Source organism: Chelonia mydas, chromosome 20, assembly GCF_015237465.2.
Source record: "Chelonia mydas isolate rCheMyd1 chromosome 20, rCheMyd1.pri.v2, whole genome shotgun sequence".
NCBI classification, from domain to species: Eukaryota; Metazoa; Chordata; order Testudines; family Cheloniidae; genus Chelonia; species Chelonia mydas.
In genome coordinates this window covers 7,863,215-7,878,829 of record NC_051260.2, presented here as the reverse complement: position 1 = coordinate 7,878,829, position 15,615 = coordinate 7,863,215, and the positions used below count along the sequence as shown (strand labels likewise).

Genomic DNA, 15,615 nt, shown 5'->3' with positions numbered 1-15,615 from the left:
GAAGTATAAAAGACAGGCCCTCCAACTCAGTTGGAGAGGAACCGCCGCAGGAGAACGATGCCTCTGATCCACTGCTGGACCTCGGACCCGACAGCATCCGCCACCGAGATCAGGAGGGACTGCCAGAGCAGCCGGTTGCCGGAGACACCGAGGAGTTGCTGGGGCTGCTGTTAGCTGTTTATCCTGGCAAAATGAAAGAAGACCCCAGAAGCCAGGTACTCCCTTCAACCCCCTGGATGGGAGTGGGGGAAGAAACCCAGGGGAACTGAACATGGTTCGGCAAAGTTGCTGACTGACAACCAGCCAGTGTGTTGTGGACAGATTTCTCCGCTGACCCAGGGGCAGACGACTCCTCCACTGGTAGGGCTCTGGGCTGGGATGTGGTGGAGTTGGGTGGGCCATGTCCCCCTACCTCTGCCATCTCACCCCTGGTGTGGCAGCCTCCCCTTTCTAGGCCAAGAGGCCTGGGTTTGTCGTGCTCCGCCAGAGCCAGGACCTCCTGACTGTGGCCAGAGTCTCCTGAGTATGTGCTGCCCCACCCTCCTTGAGGCTTATAGACATTACTGCTGTATCCCACCGAGTGGCGGACACCCCGGTGCTAATTCCACCTGAACTGGGCTCTTCCAGGGGCCTTGTACCAAGGGGTATGGCATCCCTCCCTAATGGACGGAGGGACAGCCGTGACCGCCTCACATCTAGTAACAGGGATACCTGAGGCATTCAATGAGGGCTCAGACAGATCCACTTTAAGGGCAGCCAGCGATTGCCTGAGCAAATGCCAAATGTGTGGGCCCGTGTTTAGGAGAGAGGAGGGGGCCCTCGCAGCATTGTGTGAACTGCCCGTGGCCGTGGAAGCCTTGCAGGGTCCAAGTGAGACAGCAGTGGCTGACAGCATATGGAAGATAGTAGCTGCTGGAAGCCAGTCCCCATTGGCCCCTGTCTTAGATGTAGGGGTTAGAAGACACCACTGAAATGCTGCAGGGGTGGGCAGTACCTGATACTGAAAAGCAAAGGCATCTCGTAGAGCGCCTCTGGGGTCCAGCACTAGCTGCAATCCGCGCTCTGAAGCTCAGTAATCCTGAAGTCAGTAGGAAGCACTGCCTAGAATCCCTCAGTCCCACCTTTGGGAGAACAGAGGGCTCCAAGGATATTTATACTAGACAACAAAAGGGTGAGAAGCTTTCAGCCTATATACAGAGATTGGAGGAACTATTACAGAGAGCTGTCCTGAGGGGAGCAGTGACTGCCGAGGAAACGGACTGGACTAGATTGGTCCAAATTGTGAGAGGAGCTCAACAGCAGAACCCAATTCTGCTCCACCTTTGGCTAAAAGAACAACAGGAAAACCCACCAAGTGACTGTCAGCTAATGAAAGGTCCAACAGGAGGAGAAAGTCAGGCAGTCAGGGAGGTTTGGGAATTCCAGCCATCTGAGCCAGCTGGCACAGCACCCATGCGACTACCCAAGGCACTCACGGCGAACACTGAAGAGGAACTTGTCCAACGAATGCAAGCCCTGACAGAGCAGATGGCTGAACTGCAGAGTACCATCAGTCCCGCAAAGACTTCAGGGCACAAGGAGCCCCCTGCTGCAGTGGTCCTGAAGAGCACGTTTAGATCCATGGCCCCAACAGGGCAACAAGGGAGGGGACAGTCTGTCTTCTGCTACAGGTGTGGCCAGGATGGACACACAGCTGTGAGGGGTCAGAGTGAAGAAAATCCCATCCTAGTGTACCGAAAGTTGAGGACCATTTGGGTAAAGTCAGGAAATGGGCCCAGGGCTTGGGATGGGAGATGCCTAGGCCCTCAGGATTTGACGGCTCCCCTAGAAAAGAACATCCAGTCAGAATCCCATCAGGACAGGATAGGTCACTGTGAGGATCGAAGGGGCAGAATATAAAGCTGTGCTTGACACCACATCTCAGGTGACTATTATATTTCAACAGATGCTTAGCCACCTGCCTATAGAGCCCTTGGCAGGGCTTGGTCTGTGTGGCCTCAGCATAGATGTATACCCCTACTAACTGTATGTCATAGTATTAGTGGTAGACACCATTAATGGAATTAATGGTAGACACCATTGCATTAATATGCCCTGACCCTAAAAGAATCTCTGATGTGTCTGTGTTGATAGGAGCCAACTCCAATCTCTTCAAGGTACTCACTGGTTACTGCAGACAACGAGCAGTGGACCAATACCTAAACACCCTGATGATCCATATGCTTTGTGCTTCTGTCTCTAGCAAAATTGAGAACACTAAAAGGGAGACGTCTGAGCTACCAATGGGAGCCTTGAGGTACGCAGGAACAACCTCCTTAATGGTGCCTGCAATGACTGAGAGAGAAGTGCTCGTCATGAGTACCTGTCTACAAGGCTGTAAAGGGGCATTAGCAATGGTAGAGCAGGTGGCTGAGGGAGAGCTCCCTGAAGGAGTGCTGGTCCCCAGAGGAGTCATAACCTACCTGCTGAAGCCCAGGAAAAGGTGAGGATTCAGACTGGTAATGAAACAAGCTGTGATGTTGTTGTGAAGCAAGGGCAGAAGATAGTGGACCTCTTTGAGCCTGTGATTCTCTTTGAGCCTTTGATTCTCTTTGAGCCTCTTTGAGCCTGTGATTCTGTGGCCTGCATTGTGCAGGAGGTCAGACTAGATGATCATAATGGTCCCTTCTGACCTTAATATCTATGACTCTATGAATCTAATCTATGGTTCTAATCTATGGTCAGGTGCCCACTCCCTTCCTTTTATCTATGCATGCGGTCAGACAGGTTTATGCAAATACTTGGAGGGTATTAAACATTTATGACACTTGGGTACGTTTGGCAAACAAAGGTGGAACCCTGTTAGCTTTCACATTTTGCAACATAACCAGACAAAATATATATTGCTATATTTTTTAACATTTTTGCTATAACATTCTTATAACTATATTTTCATATTTAATAAAGGCACAACCAAATTGAAGAAACCCCCCAAAAGGAACTGACATTTTGTTAGTATTACCCTGGCATTAATGTTGAGGTTCCCCCCTGTACAGTTTTTTAAATAAAAAAACCGTGATTAATAAAAAAGAATGGTTTTTTTTTCAATTGCATTATTTGTTGAGGCAAAAATATATGTACATGTATTTATAACTGAGGCCTTTTTGACTTTTGCAAAGAAATTAATTGGCATTCTGACAGTTATGCACCAACCATAATATTAAAATAATGTGGTACCACACATATAAAAAAAAGGACAAAATTGACTTTTGTTGCAACAAACCAAAAAGTAATCACATGACACACAGACACCATACAACACAGACCAACATACACAACATACAAAAGAAATGTAGAATTATTTTAAAAAATGCTCTTAAATGGAAATAAGAAAAGCCCATCTTTGAAATATTAGTCAGTGATTAGAATCAGAAGATGAATTAAAATTTATGTTGAAGGGTTAAAAAATTAACTTCCTGGGCTTATTTAAAGTAAAGTTTTTACCTTGTTTTCTCTTTGTTTGTTTGTTGTTGCTCAGTCTTTTCTGCGACTGTGATTTCTGTAATAACTAGAACTTTTAACTTTTAAAACAAAGAAAGAGCAGAAGTGAGGAGAGATGGGGGGCAAGGCGGAAGAACAAGGGAGGGCGGGAAACCTGAGCCAAAGAAGAAATTCATTATCTCTGTCAAGGTGTAAAGTACAGGCAGCAACAGCAGCAAATTTAGCAAACTGTGAGAGGCTATGAAGGAAATCTTAAACAGGTATGTAAAAATATTTGCGAATGAAGGTTCTATTATTAGCTCTGAGTGAGGAGTGGGGTTCCATGGGCTAAAGCAGTGGGGAGCCCTTATCCCGGAGAGTGCAGTGGGAGTCGTTACTTCTTCTTGCAAAACCTGAATGTGTTCTCCCAGTGTCTGTTGCTTTTGTGTTGCTTCTGTTGCTTTTTATAAAATGTGCTTTGTTTCTGTTACTAGCCCTGGCAATTTTGTGGAGTGTTGTCGTCACCATCTAACAGCCATGGCCATAATTTGCAATATTGTACATTTCTTCTTATTATTATTATGTCTTCTTCTTCTTTCTTCTTATTAAGGCTACAGTCTCTGCCCTAGCCTTACAGATTCCATTCCATGTTTCCCCACTTTGTGTTTGACACTCATATGGCCTTCCTTCACTGGCTACCCAGCACATCCATAGCTCATCAAATTCTGTAGGCATTTGAAGGGTGGGGATAAGGGGGTCCCCTTGTTTGTAGTCTTTTGTCATGTTAGGTCCCTGCCGTTCCTCAGCTTCGGTTCAGGCCTGAGCACAGCACGGAGCCGGCATCTGTGTTAGTTCTATTCCAGGGGCTGTGCTCTGCGCCCCGTCATGCCAGGCGCTGCACGGGCCATGGTGAGACGCTCCCTGCCCCAAAGAGCTGCCAAGAGACAGTAGTAGCTGGAATCAGTAGTAGCTGGAATATATTTATGTAAATATCTAGTGCCTAGTACATTAGCAACAATTTTGCCAAGTTCATGTACTGGACAGTGAACTTGTAAACATCTGCTTTAACTCATGGCCTGACTTTGGTTCACAGCCGCTGGTTCAGGCCTCAGATCTTGCACTAGGCCCAATGCTCTCTCTCTACTCTATAGGGCAGCTGGGCGCTGGAGAGGGGGTTGAGGTCTAGTGCATTACAGGAGGGGGGCAGGGAGCCAGGCCTCCTGGGTTCCATCACTATTTCTGGGAGGGGACCTGTCTATTGAGTTAGAGCAAGGGCCTGGTCTCAATTCTGCCTTCTTCTTCTTCTATTCCTCTCATGGTACTGCTCTGCTACCTACCCCAATAAAGGAGAACTAACAACTTAAAATGCCTTGTTCAAAAATTTTAAGTAACACTTAACTTTCAAATGCCTGAACAGCAAAATGTATCTTTTCTTGTCTGCATAGTAAACACTGGCATTTTTATCTGTTTGAATAATCAAAGTGATGCTTTTCGTGCCTTCTTGGTTGCAAAGATTTGAACTGCTTCCTGCTGAAGGTCCGCAGTCTGGGCCAGCTCATGCTCGACTGAGATGGTTGCAAGGCCGACCAGCCTCTCCTGTATCCTTGTGGAGCATAGATGTATTTTTATTAACTTCAGCTTGGAGAAACTGCGTTCTCCACTGGCAACTGTTACAGGAAGTGTTAGAAGTATGAACAGAGCAACAAAAGCATTTGGAAAGAGGGTGGTCATCTTATTTGTGCTCATAGAGTCCAGAACAGCCTTTGGAGTTGATCCTGCTGAAATGTAACTTGAAAGGGCTTTCAGTTCATCACCTAAATCACTCGCATCAATATCGCGCATGTGTCAACACTGTCTCTAGTGCCCTGCGTTGCTGGTGTAGGTCTTCTTCAGGTATAGTGAGGAGTTTGGGAATATCATACAACATCCCCAATATACTGCTGTGTTCCTTGAGCTGCATGAAACGTTCTTCAACTGACTGTATTGCACAATCTAGCACCTGATTAAAGAATTCAGCTTTGAATTGTTGTTTGGGGTCTCTTATGGGATTATCCCGTGCCTCGTAATCAAAATGTCTTCTTCTTCGGTGACTCTTGTATTCTTGAATAGGTGGGAAAATAACTTCAGTGTGAAGTTCCTCTGCCAACTTCTGTGCACGCTTCAGAACGTTTTGAAATCCCTCATCTGACCGGTCAGACTGTAGGTCTGACTTTGCTTTGTCCAGTTGTTCCATTGCTCCAGATATATCAAGGTCAACACCTTGGAGTCTCTTGCTTACAACATTTATTTCAAACAGTCTGTCATGCCACAACACTAAGCCACACAGAAATTTGAAGTGATGTATGTTTCTGGTGATTCCATTTCCCTCTGCCACTGTTCTCCCACGAACAGTTCCTGTCATAGCCTTATCCTCCATAATGGCAACTATGGCATCATCTGTCTTCCCAAGTTGGTGTTTGATGGGCTTTATCGCCTCCACTCGACTTTCCCATTGTGTGGCATTCAGTGGTTTCAGTGTCAGAGAGGATGTGTCCAAATGTTGCTTCAAAATTTGCCATCGATGAGTTGATGCAGAGAAAAATATATAAATGCTTTGAATTACATTAAAAAATTCAGCAGCCTCACTAGAAGCTGATGCTGCATCACTGACCACCAAGTTCAGTGAATGAGAACTGCATGGGACAAAAAAAGCTCGAGGGTTTAACTCTCGGATCCGTGTCTGCTCTCCTCTGTCCTTTCCTCTCATGTTGGCACCGTTATCGTAGCCCTGACCTCTCATGTCAGCTATCCCAATTCCCGTATCTTCCAGCTTTTTAAGAAGCACATTTGTCATACCAGCTCCTGTAGTATCATCAGTGTCAATACATTCTAGAAAATGCTCTCTGACAGTCACCACTGCCGGGACATTTTCACTAGGTTCTGTTGTTGTTACAAAACGCACCATTAAAGTCATTTGTTCCGTATGGCTGATGTCAGGTGTGCAGTCCAGAATAACAGAGTAATATCTGCTGACTTCAGATCTTCCACAATCTCCTCTTTGACTTTTGTTGCCAGTAACTGTATGATCTCATTTTGAATTGTTTTTCCAAGGTAGTGGTGTGTGTACATTGCTTGGGTGGTGACTCTTCTTAGATGCTCCTGGAGTACAGCATCAAACTCAGCCATCAGCTCCACAATTTTAAGGACGTTTCCATTGTTTGGCACACACAGCTGATCTGAAGTGCCACGCAGTGCTAGGTTTTGGGTAGCAAGTATACTCACAATGGCAATGAGCCTTTTCAGAACATTTTGCCAGTAAAGAGACTCTGATGCAATCTTCTCTTGATGCTGATCATCTATGGTGGCCTTTAACCTTAGTCTCATCTCAAGCTCTTTCCCCCTATGGAATGTTCTCTGGTGATTTGCTGCCTTCTCATGGCAAGCCAGATTTCCAGCCAGATTTTTCCAGTCCTTTGTTCCTGTAGAACCCAATGTGGCTGGAACATTAGTCCTGAAGAGTTTGCAACAAAAACAGTATGTAGCATTCTGGATTTTTGAGCACATAAGCCATGGCCTCTCCTCTTTGTCACCATTGGGGATTTCACGCCAGTAATGTGTTGGATGGAAACTTCTATTTTCATTGTCTTTGGGGAACATGAAGTTTTTCACTTGCTGTGGCCCATGCAGTACAGGGAAGTCCCTCAGGCTACTGCTCAAGTGGATCCACAGTCCTGGATCATCTAGACTAAAGGAACTAAACTCAGCAGCAGCTGTTTCTTGCGCCTCCACCACACTCTTCTCTGATCTACACTTTTCTTCAGGAATGTGCATGGTTACATCCATTTGAGATGGAGATATGGATGCTGCAGTAGCTGCCCCATCACCTGCACTCTGACTAACTGGAAGGTCAGGCATCTCCTCACCACTCACATCCTCACTGTGGCGGGAAGGCTCACCGTGAACATTTGTGTCTCTGTATCTCAGGGGAGCGCCTTCCTGCTTAGATAGAAAAGCTTCCTTTGCTTTCTTTCTTTTTCTGAATGCTGCCCCAGAGGGGCGTTTTCTTCTTTCATTCATGACTGCTGTTCTGTGCCAGCTAGAGTGGCTCTCAACACGCAATTGAAGGGGACAAATAAGCAGGCAGGTAGCAGGACCTGAGTGAGGGAAGATATCAGCGTCTTAAGGGCCTAACTGGCTCCTACTACTTCAGCTGACTCTGCCTGTTCTCCTCACTGGGTTCAGGGAAGCAGCAGGAAACAGGAAGCTTCCTGAGAAGCTGGGATTAATCAGTCCAGGTTCCTGGGGGTGCTAGAGAGGTCCATAAGAGGCTCCTCCTCCTCTCTGTCCCTGCAGATCCTGCTGCTTTCTGTTATTCCTTCTCCCCTTTTCTCCTGCCTGCCAGTTATGTCTCTTGTGCCCTCCTTCCTCCAGCACCGCACTCCACCATCTCTGTGCATCTAGCGCAGGGAGAATACAGATGCACCAGCAGCAGACACAATTTTCTACACTCTGGGTCCTAGTGGCGCCCCTCCCCTCACCCCACCCCAATCTGCCACCTGAGGCGGCCGCCTCCATTCGCCTCATGGTAAGGCCAGCTCCATGGGTCAGTTTCAGCCAGTCCTTTAACGCGCCATTCATTCCACCCCAGACAGCTACGTGACCCATCACCTCATGGCTTCTGACCAAAAAGCAGATTTAACCCTTCTGTACTCACTGAGTAGCAATGCAAAGTACATAGGGAAACTGAAGCATGCATAGGAATCATAACAATATTACAGAAAATTCCCCTTTGCCACAGGGTTAGAGCAGGGGCTAGGAGTCAGGACTCTTGGGTTCTGTTTCCTGCTCTGCTGCAGGCTCACTATTTACAACACTTCTATATTGCCTCTCTGAGGTATTTGTTTAGCAGCAAGAACGGCAGTAACTAGACACCATCTGTTCAGCTTGTCAGGCCGGTGATGTCTTCCTGGTTCACTCTGTGTGGGTTTCGGAAGGTCCCCGCCTCATCTTTAGTTTCTGTATTTTTTGAGGCAGTGTGGTCTAGTGGCGAGAACATCAGACTGGGACTCTGGAAATCTGGGTTCTATTCCTTGCTTCGCTACTGCCCTGCTGAGTGAACTTGCACCAGTCACTTCCCCTCTCTCTGCCTCAGTTTCCCCTCCTCTTTAGACTTTGAGCTCTCTGTGGCAGGGACTGTCTCTCCTTCCATGTCTGCACAAAAGCTAGTACAGCCCATGAGCTCTCAGGCTAACTGTATCTCTGTTCCTGTAGCCCAGGCTACCATGGGAACGGCTGTGATTTGTGCAGTGGTGGCTCGAGGTGCCTGTCACCCCAGGGCTGGGAGGATGGTGCTGAGGTCTGTGGCTGTTGGATCTTGCTCCCATGCTCGAGGTTTGGGATTTGGAAGGAAGCTTCTCCTGATTAGATTGGTGATGGACTATGGTGTGTTTTTGCTTCTTGTGGAGTGTGGATCACCTGCTGGGACCAGCTGGGCATCTCCCCGAATCAATTCCCTGCCTTGCAGGGGCCTCAGCTGTTGGTGACATCTCGATTTCAACATTAGGGACACGTGGGTGAGGTGCAATGGCCTGTGCTACACAGACTGGATGGTCTGATGGTCCCTCCTGGCTGAAGCTCTGTGAGACGGGGCTCACACTAGCAACTAGAGAGGTCAGAAAGCTGGGCTCTGATTGCATGTCTGCCCTCTCTGCCCAGCCCCTTGCTGGGCTACAATTCCTGCCGGTGCATTTCCAGCCCATCTCTGGCACTTGCCTCTACGCTGTAGCCAGAGGTGTAATTTCCAGCTCAGGAACCGACTGAGCTAGCAGGCTAGAGCAGCTATGTAGTCACGGCTGCACGGGAGGCGGGATGGGCTGGCCACGCAGAGTATGATCCTGTCCGGGACCCAGGGTGCATGCACGGGGCAGCTGGCCCATCCCACCTCCTGCACCACCGAGGCTACAGTGCTATTTTCACTTCGCTAGCTCCAGCAAAGTTAATTACACCTCCAGCTGCAGCGCAGCCCGCCCCTTAATCTCCAATCTGCAGGTAGCTGGTGCCAAACCTAGAGGGGCCCTGCCTTCCAGCAACCCCCTTACATACCCGGGAAATTCCCACAGAGGGGGAGCCCCTGGGCTGTCCAGACCCTCACAGCCAAAGCCTACGCTGTTGTAATGCCACCAATATAATGGAGTTCCACCAGGGGAGAATCTGGACCTGGCAATGAAGAGCTGGGCAGGGGTTAAGCAAACAGGGAAGTAGCAAAAGAAACATTCTTTGTTAGGAACAGCCCTGGGGTTTCCCCACACTTGTGTGATGGGAGACTCAATTGTCAAGTGGCCAATGGGATGGAAGATTTTGCCACCTCTGCTCCAGCTGGCTCCTATTTAAAGGGCAGCTTGTGAACTGGGGAGCAGCATCTTGCAAGATTGTGCCAGAAGGTGAGTTTGTACCGTTGGTTGGGCGGGATTCTCCAGACTCAGCCTTGGGGCAGGATTTGGGGCACAGCTCCCTGCGTGTGCCCAGCTCCCTGGGGCCTTGGCCGTAGTCAGGGCGGCGGCGGTGTAACTTTCAATGGCTTTCAAAACTGATGGATTTAATCTGGTTCCAGGCACAGTGGGGACTCTCTTAATCTAATGTGAACTGAGCTCCTCTCCATTTAGCAAGGGATTGGCTTGGGATAAAGTTTTGAAAAGCAGCTAAGGAGTTTAGGAGCCAGTGTTCGATTTTCAAAAGTGACTTAGGTGCCTATGTGCATCATTAGGCACCTAAATACCTTTAAAAGAACAGGAGGACTTGTGGCACCTTAGAGACTAACACATTTATTTCAGCAAAAGCTTTTGTGAGCTACAGCTCACTTCATCGGATGCATTCAGTGGAAAATACAATGGGGAGATTTTATATACACAGAGAACGTGAAACAATGGGTGTTACCATACACACTGTAATGAGAGTAAGACCCATTGTTTCACGTTCTCTGTGTATATAAAATCTCCCCATTGTATTTTCCACTGAATGCATCCAATGAAGTGAGCTGTAGCTCATTAAAGCTTATGCTCAAATAAATTGGTTAGTCTCTAAGGTGCCACAAGTCCTCCTGTTCTTTTTGCGGATACAGACTAACACGGCTGCTACTCTGAAACCTAAATACCTTTGATATCTGGCCTTTAGGAACCTTGTCTCACTGAAAGTCAATGGGAGTTAGAATCCTAAATCACATGAAAATGCTTCCCTTAAACTAAATCAATGTAAATCTGGTTTTAATCCCAAGAGGACTGGTCTAAACCCAGTTTTGCACGGATTTAACGATACTGATTATTAAACTCTTTAGCTAGAAATGCTTTTATACACTTCTAGCTGCATCCACCCCAGGGGGGCATGGCGCGAACTGGATCAGTCTCTAATGGATAACTCAGTGCAAAATGGTGTGTAGCCCAGCCCTAACCTGAGCCACACCAGGCATCTGTCAGTTTAGCTTAAGTCGATGCCTTACCAAATGGCGATTCCATTGGAGTAAGAGCGTCCATACTGCGACTCGCACGGCTTTCACCAAACTGGTTTACAGTCATGCCCTGAGTGAAACAGGTGCAGCTTGGAGCAGAAAGACAAGGCTCTTTTTGTGGGTGCTTTAATTTTGTTGTGGGGAGGGGGGGAATCAGTTCACTAAGGAGCTAATTCTAAGGGCCCAAACCTTTAACGGGAACCCCCTTCCCCCACGTACACGTGTGTGTGGATTTCAGCCTGAAAATGCAACCACCAGTGAACATGGTCCCCACTGGCAGCATGGAGGCAGTCCTGCTCTGCTAGCCCCTAGCATGGGGGTGCCGTTCCAGCCCTCCCCAATAACCCCCTCATTACCATCCTGCTGCCTCCCCACCCACCCACCGCTCCCAGTCTCCTGCTCCAAATCCTTCCTCCCTTTCCCCCATCTGCTGCCGTTACATTCCCCCACCCCTCAGTATCCCTTCCAGCTGCCCACATTCTCCTCCCCACATCCCCTGCACCCATGGGCTCACCTGTTCCCGCTTTGACCCTCATCCCCTTCCCTGGCAATGTGGCTTTCCCTCTTGCCTGTGCCCCACTCCGCTGCCTTGTGTGCACCTCAGCTCCTGCCACGGGCTCCAGAGGGCTCCTGTCCTGGGGTCTGACGTGTTGGCCGGGTCTCTCCCCTGCAGGTAGCTCAGCGCCCAGCGGGATGAAGGCTGCCGTGTTCCTGCTGCTCGCCCTCCTGGTGCCCGCGTGCCACACAGCGGCTCAGTGCCTCATTGACAATGTGGTTGATCTGAAGATGCAGGCAGCGATTAGTTCCATAGGTAACTGACACGGAGGCACCTCCCCCAGAGATGGGGGGTGTGTGTGTGTGTGTGTGTGTGTGTGTGTCAGATTCTGCGTGGTTGTGGCGGGGGGACGGGGGCAGGTCAGACAGGTACAACACAGAGTGTAAATGAGGGGGATGTGGAACCAGCCCACATACAAGAGCAACATTATCTGTATCTCACACTGTGGCTCTCTATCGTCCCCTAGTGGTTGGCCCACATAGTTTCTGCTAGTGATTCTGAGCTGCTAGGCCTGGGGCTTTGACTTATGCAACAGAGACTCCAGGGGTCCCAGGTTCGATTCCTGCTCCTGCGAACCCACCGGTATGTATGGCTGCATTCAGCGGGGCTGGAAGAATTTGTATAGTGGGGGAGCTGAGAACCAAACTGTATATGATGGAAACCTCTTCAAGCCAGGGAGTACGGTAGTACCCCAGTTCCAGCAGCTAGGGGTGCCTTGGCTGTGGGAAGCAGCCAGGAATTATTTCTGCTACCTCCATCCCTGCCCTTTGTTCACAGCCCGGGGGGGTCTTGCTGAATGCCCAGCAGCTTCCACCAGGTAACACTCTTCTGGGGGGCTGTGGGCAACCGGCATCGAACATGAGACCTCCAGATCTCAGGCCAGGAGCCTCTATTGCTCCTGGCGCTGCGGCTGTATGTAGCCCAGCCACCACTCGGGGGAGCAGAGCGCCTGCGCAGGTAACAGCTGGGGCAGAGGCAGCTTCTCTCCACCTGAGCCTGGGGGGAGGGGGCAGCCTTTCTGCACCCAGGGTCCTGCTGGCTACAACTCTGCCTCTTGCCTTGCAGTGTCCGCCACCCTGGCCAAAGCCAAGCTACTCTGCCAGGACGTCTTGGCACGTGGGGCACTTGTCTCCTGCCCAGCAGGTGAGAGAACTTTCCAGAGTGCCCCGCAGACCCAAGGAGAGAGGGGAGCCCTGGGGCACAGATCCCGTCCCCTTGCAATCCTGGGGGGGGTGTTGAGCAGGGGCAGTGATGAACTACCAGCCTGACTGGGGTCTCCCTGCACTTACGCTGCCAGGTGCCTGGAGCAATGGCATTCTCACCACTCCCGAGTCCCTGGGGGCACTGGATGCTGTGGAGCTGGGACCAGTGTGGGCCCCTGGATCAGACACCTGGGACGTCTCACTGACCTCCCTTGCGTGGGCAGTGGCCTGGCTGCAAGGGAGCCACAGGGCCATGGCCTGTGTGCTGGGGAGGAGGAGACAGCAGGGCACCTCACTGCTGCCCACGACTCCCATCCTGCCACCAGCTGCTCCCCTAACCCCACCTCCCCCATCCCCCCACAGGGTACAAGCCCACGGGCTGCGCCTGCGGAATGGGCTGCGGCTCCTGGGACATTCGCACCGACTCCACCTGCCACTGCCAGTGCGCCGGCATCGACTGGACGGCCGCACGCTGCTGCAAGATAGGCCTGGAGTGATGGCCAGCCCCAGCCTGAGGCACCAGAGAGCCCCACCCGGCCTGCTGCCCCTGCCATGGGCCCTGGCACAGAACCATGCTGAACCTCTTGTGCCCAGTGCAATGAATAAACTTGGATCTGGATCTGCTGATGCTTCTCTGGCTCAGTTCTTCCCCTGACTCCAGGTCTCTGGTACCTAGGGCCAGAGCATGGGCAGGGGGCACAACTCTGCCTCCCTCTCCTATTTCCCCCATACAGGCCTCTGTCCCAGATCAGCTTGGGCTGTCCCTGCTGGTGGCTCACTAGATCGCTATGGGGGTCCAGATACTGAACACGCCCCCGCCTCCCCCCTGGGTGCTCTGAGCTTCCCGTGGTCTCAGCAGGCTGCAGCACTGATGTCTCCTGTGGCCTCTGGGGCACATTTCCTGGGCACTGACTCTGTTACCCCTTCACAGAAACGGAGCCCCCCCAGCCCACCTGCCTTAGGCCCCCAGGCCCAACACTGACCCCAAAATAGCCCAGGAACTTAAACCCCCCTATGACCCGGTGTGCCTGGGGCAGCGCTCACTGGAAATGCCAAGGTCAGGGCAGGCTGCAAAAGGGAGAGCAGATCCTCCCAAGACTGGTGTGTAACACTGAAGTTAAAAGAAAAGGAGGACTTGTGGCACCTTAGAGACTAACAAATTTATTTGAGCATAAGCTTTCGTGAGCTACAGCTCACTTCATCGGATGCATTCAGTGGCCACTGTACTCCTTTTCTTTTTGCGAATACAGACTAACACAGCTGCTACTCTGAAAACTGAAGTTAAACTCCTCAAACAGTCACAAACTGTAATTCTGATCCCCACACTGGTTATCAAGATGCAAAAGAGAAATCACACAGCCCACTTTATTGCATTCCAGTTCTCTGGCTCCCAATCAGCACATAGGTCTAGTAAAGTGAGAAGTTATTTAAAACTCTGCTCACTATACAAAGTGTTCTTCTGACCCCAAAGGGTCAGCCATAGTACCAGGTCAGCATAGGCTTTGATCTTACCCAAAATACCATGCTGCCAGCCAATCCTTTAGTGTCTAAAACGAAAGGTTTATTATAAAGAAACAAGAAAGAACAAGAAGAGAGATGTTAAATGGTGAAGCAGTCACATACATGCAAAGACTTCAAAGTCCACATATCAGGTTCCTAGCAGTATTGGTGAGTTTGCTGGCTTGAAAGTCCCTCTGGAACACATCCACAGCTTGGATGGGTCATTCAGTCCTTTGTTCAGAGCTTCCTTTGTACAATGGTTACTCCAGAGGTAAGAAACAGGAATGAAGACAAAACGGAGAAGATGCAGCTGCCTTTTGTAGTCTTTTATCAGGCAGCTTGTATTTCTTTTGTTCCAAATACAAGCTTCCCAGGACATGGCCTGGAAGACTTAGGGCTTGTCTACGCTGGCACTTTACAGTGCTGCAACTTTCTCACTATGGGGTGTGAAGAAACACCCCCCCTGAGCACTGCAAGCTTCAGCGCTGTAAAGTGCCCGTGTAGACAGTGCCCCAGCGCTGGGAGCTATGCCCCTCGTGGAGGTGGGTTTTTGCTCTCTCCCAGCGCTATGCCGCGACGACACAAGCCACATTAAAGCGCGGCCACAGCAGCGCTTTAACATTGCTAGCAAGTATCAGAGGGCAGCCGTGTTAGTCTGTATCCACAAAAACAACGAGGAGTCCGGTGGCACCGAAAGACTAACAGATTTATTTGGGCATAAGCTTTCGTGGGTAAAAAACCCACTTCGTCAGAGGCATGGAGTGAAAAAGTGGATCTGAAGAAGTGGGTTTTTTACCCAGGAAAGCTTATGCCCAAATAAATCTGTTAGCCCTGGTCTACACTAGGACTTTAGGTCAAATTTAGCAGCATTAAATCAATGTAAACCTGCACCCGTCCACACGATGAAGCCCTTTATTTTGACTTAAAGGGCTCTTAAAATCGATTTCCTTACTCCACCCCTGACAAGTGGATTAGCGCTTAAATCGGCCTTGCCGGGTCGAATTTGGGGTACTGTGGACACAATTCGACGGTATTGGGCTCCGGGAGCTATCCCAGAGTGCTCCATTGTGACCGCTCTGGACAGCACTCTCAACTCAGATGCACGATTGTTTGCCGTTGCTCTGACGCAGGGGTGGGCGACTGACGACACGGCTTACAGGGTTGGCTTACAGGGAGTTAAAATCAACAAAGGGGGTGGCTTTACATCAAGGAGTATTTCAGGCCGGACTTCACGGAGGGTTCCAATAAGAAATGGTGCACCTAAGTTATTGTTCTTATTGGAACAAGGAGGTTAGTCTGGCCTCTGATTGATACATGGCTAGATTTACCTCGCTGCACCTTCTCTGTGAGTGACTGCAGTGTGACCTAGAGGAATGAGTCCCCTAGGTGGGGGCAGTTTGCAAATGAGTACAAAACAA

At 49.8% G+C, this 15,615-nt stretch overlaps 1 protein-coding gene across 1 annotated transcript; it reads left to right on the top strand.

Annotated features, from left to right (window-relative positions):
* Window positions 1-9,761: 9,761 nt before the first annotated feature.
* LOC119564288 (resistin-like) lies at window positions 9,762-13,723 on the top strand. Its single transcript, XM_037883732.2, has 4 exons — window positions 9,762-9,878; window positions 11,613-11,750; window positions 12,561-12,638; window positions 13,061-13,723. The coding sequence occupies exons 2-4, from the start codon at window positions 11,633-11,635 to the stop codon at window positions 13,192-13,194; spliced, it is 330 nt and encodes a 109-aa protein (XP_037739660.1). The 5' UTR covers window positions 9,762-9,878; window positions 11,613-11,632; the 3' UTR covers window positions 13,195-13,723.
* The last annotated feature ends 1,892 nt before the right edge of the window (window positions 13,724-15,615 follow it).

Excerpts from the sequence above, each read along its gene's own strand:
- LOC119564288 (XM_037883732.2), top strand. The coding sequence starts at position 11,633 with ATGAAGGCTGCCGTGTTCCTGCTGCTCGCCCTCCTGGTGCCCGCGTGC. Across the intron at positions 11,751-12,560 it reads GGCAGCGATTAGTTCCATAG|TGTCCGCCACCCTGGCCAAA; the intron begins GTAACTGACACG and ends CTTGCCTTGCAG. Across the intron at positions 12,639-13,060 it reads ACTTGTCTCCTGCCCAGCAG|GGTACAAGCCCACGGGCTGC; the intron begins GTGAGAGAACTT and ends ATCCCCCCACAG.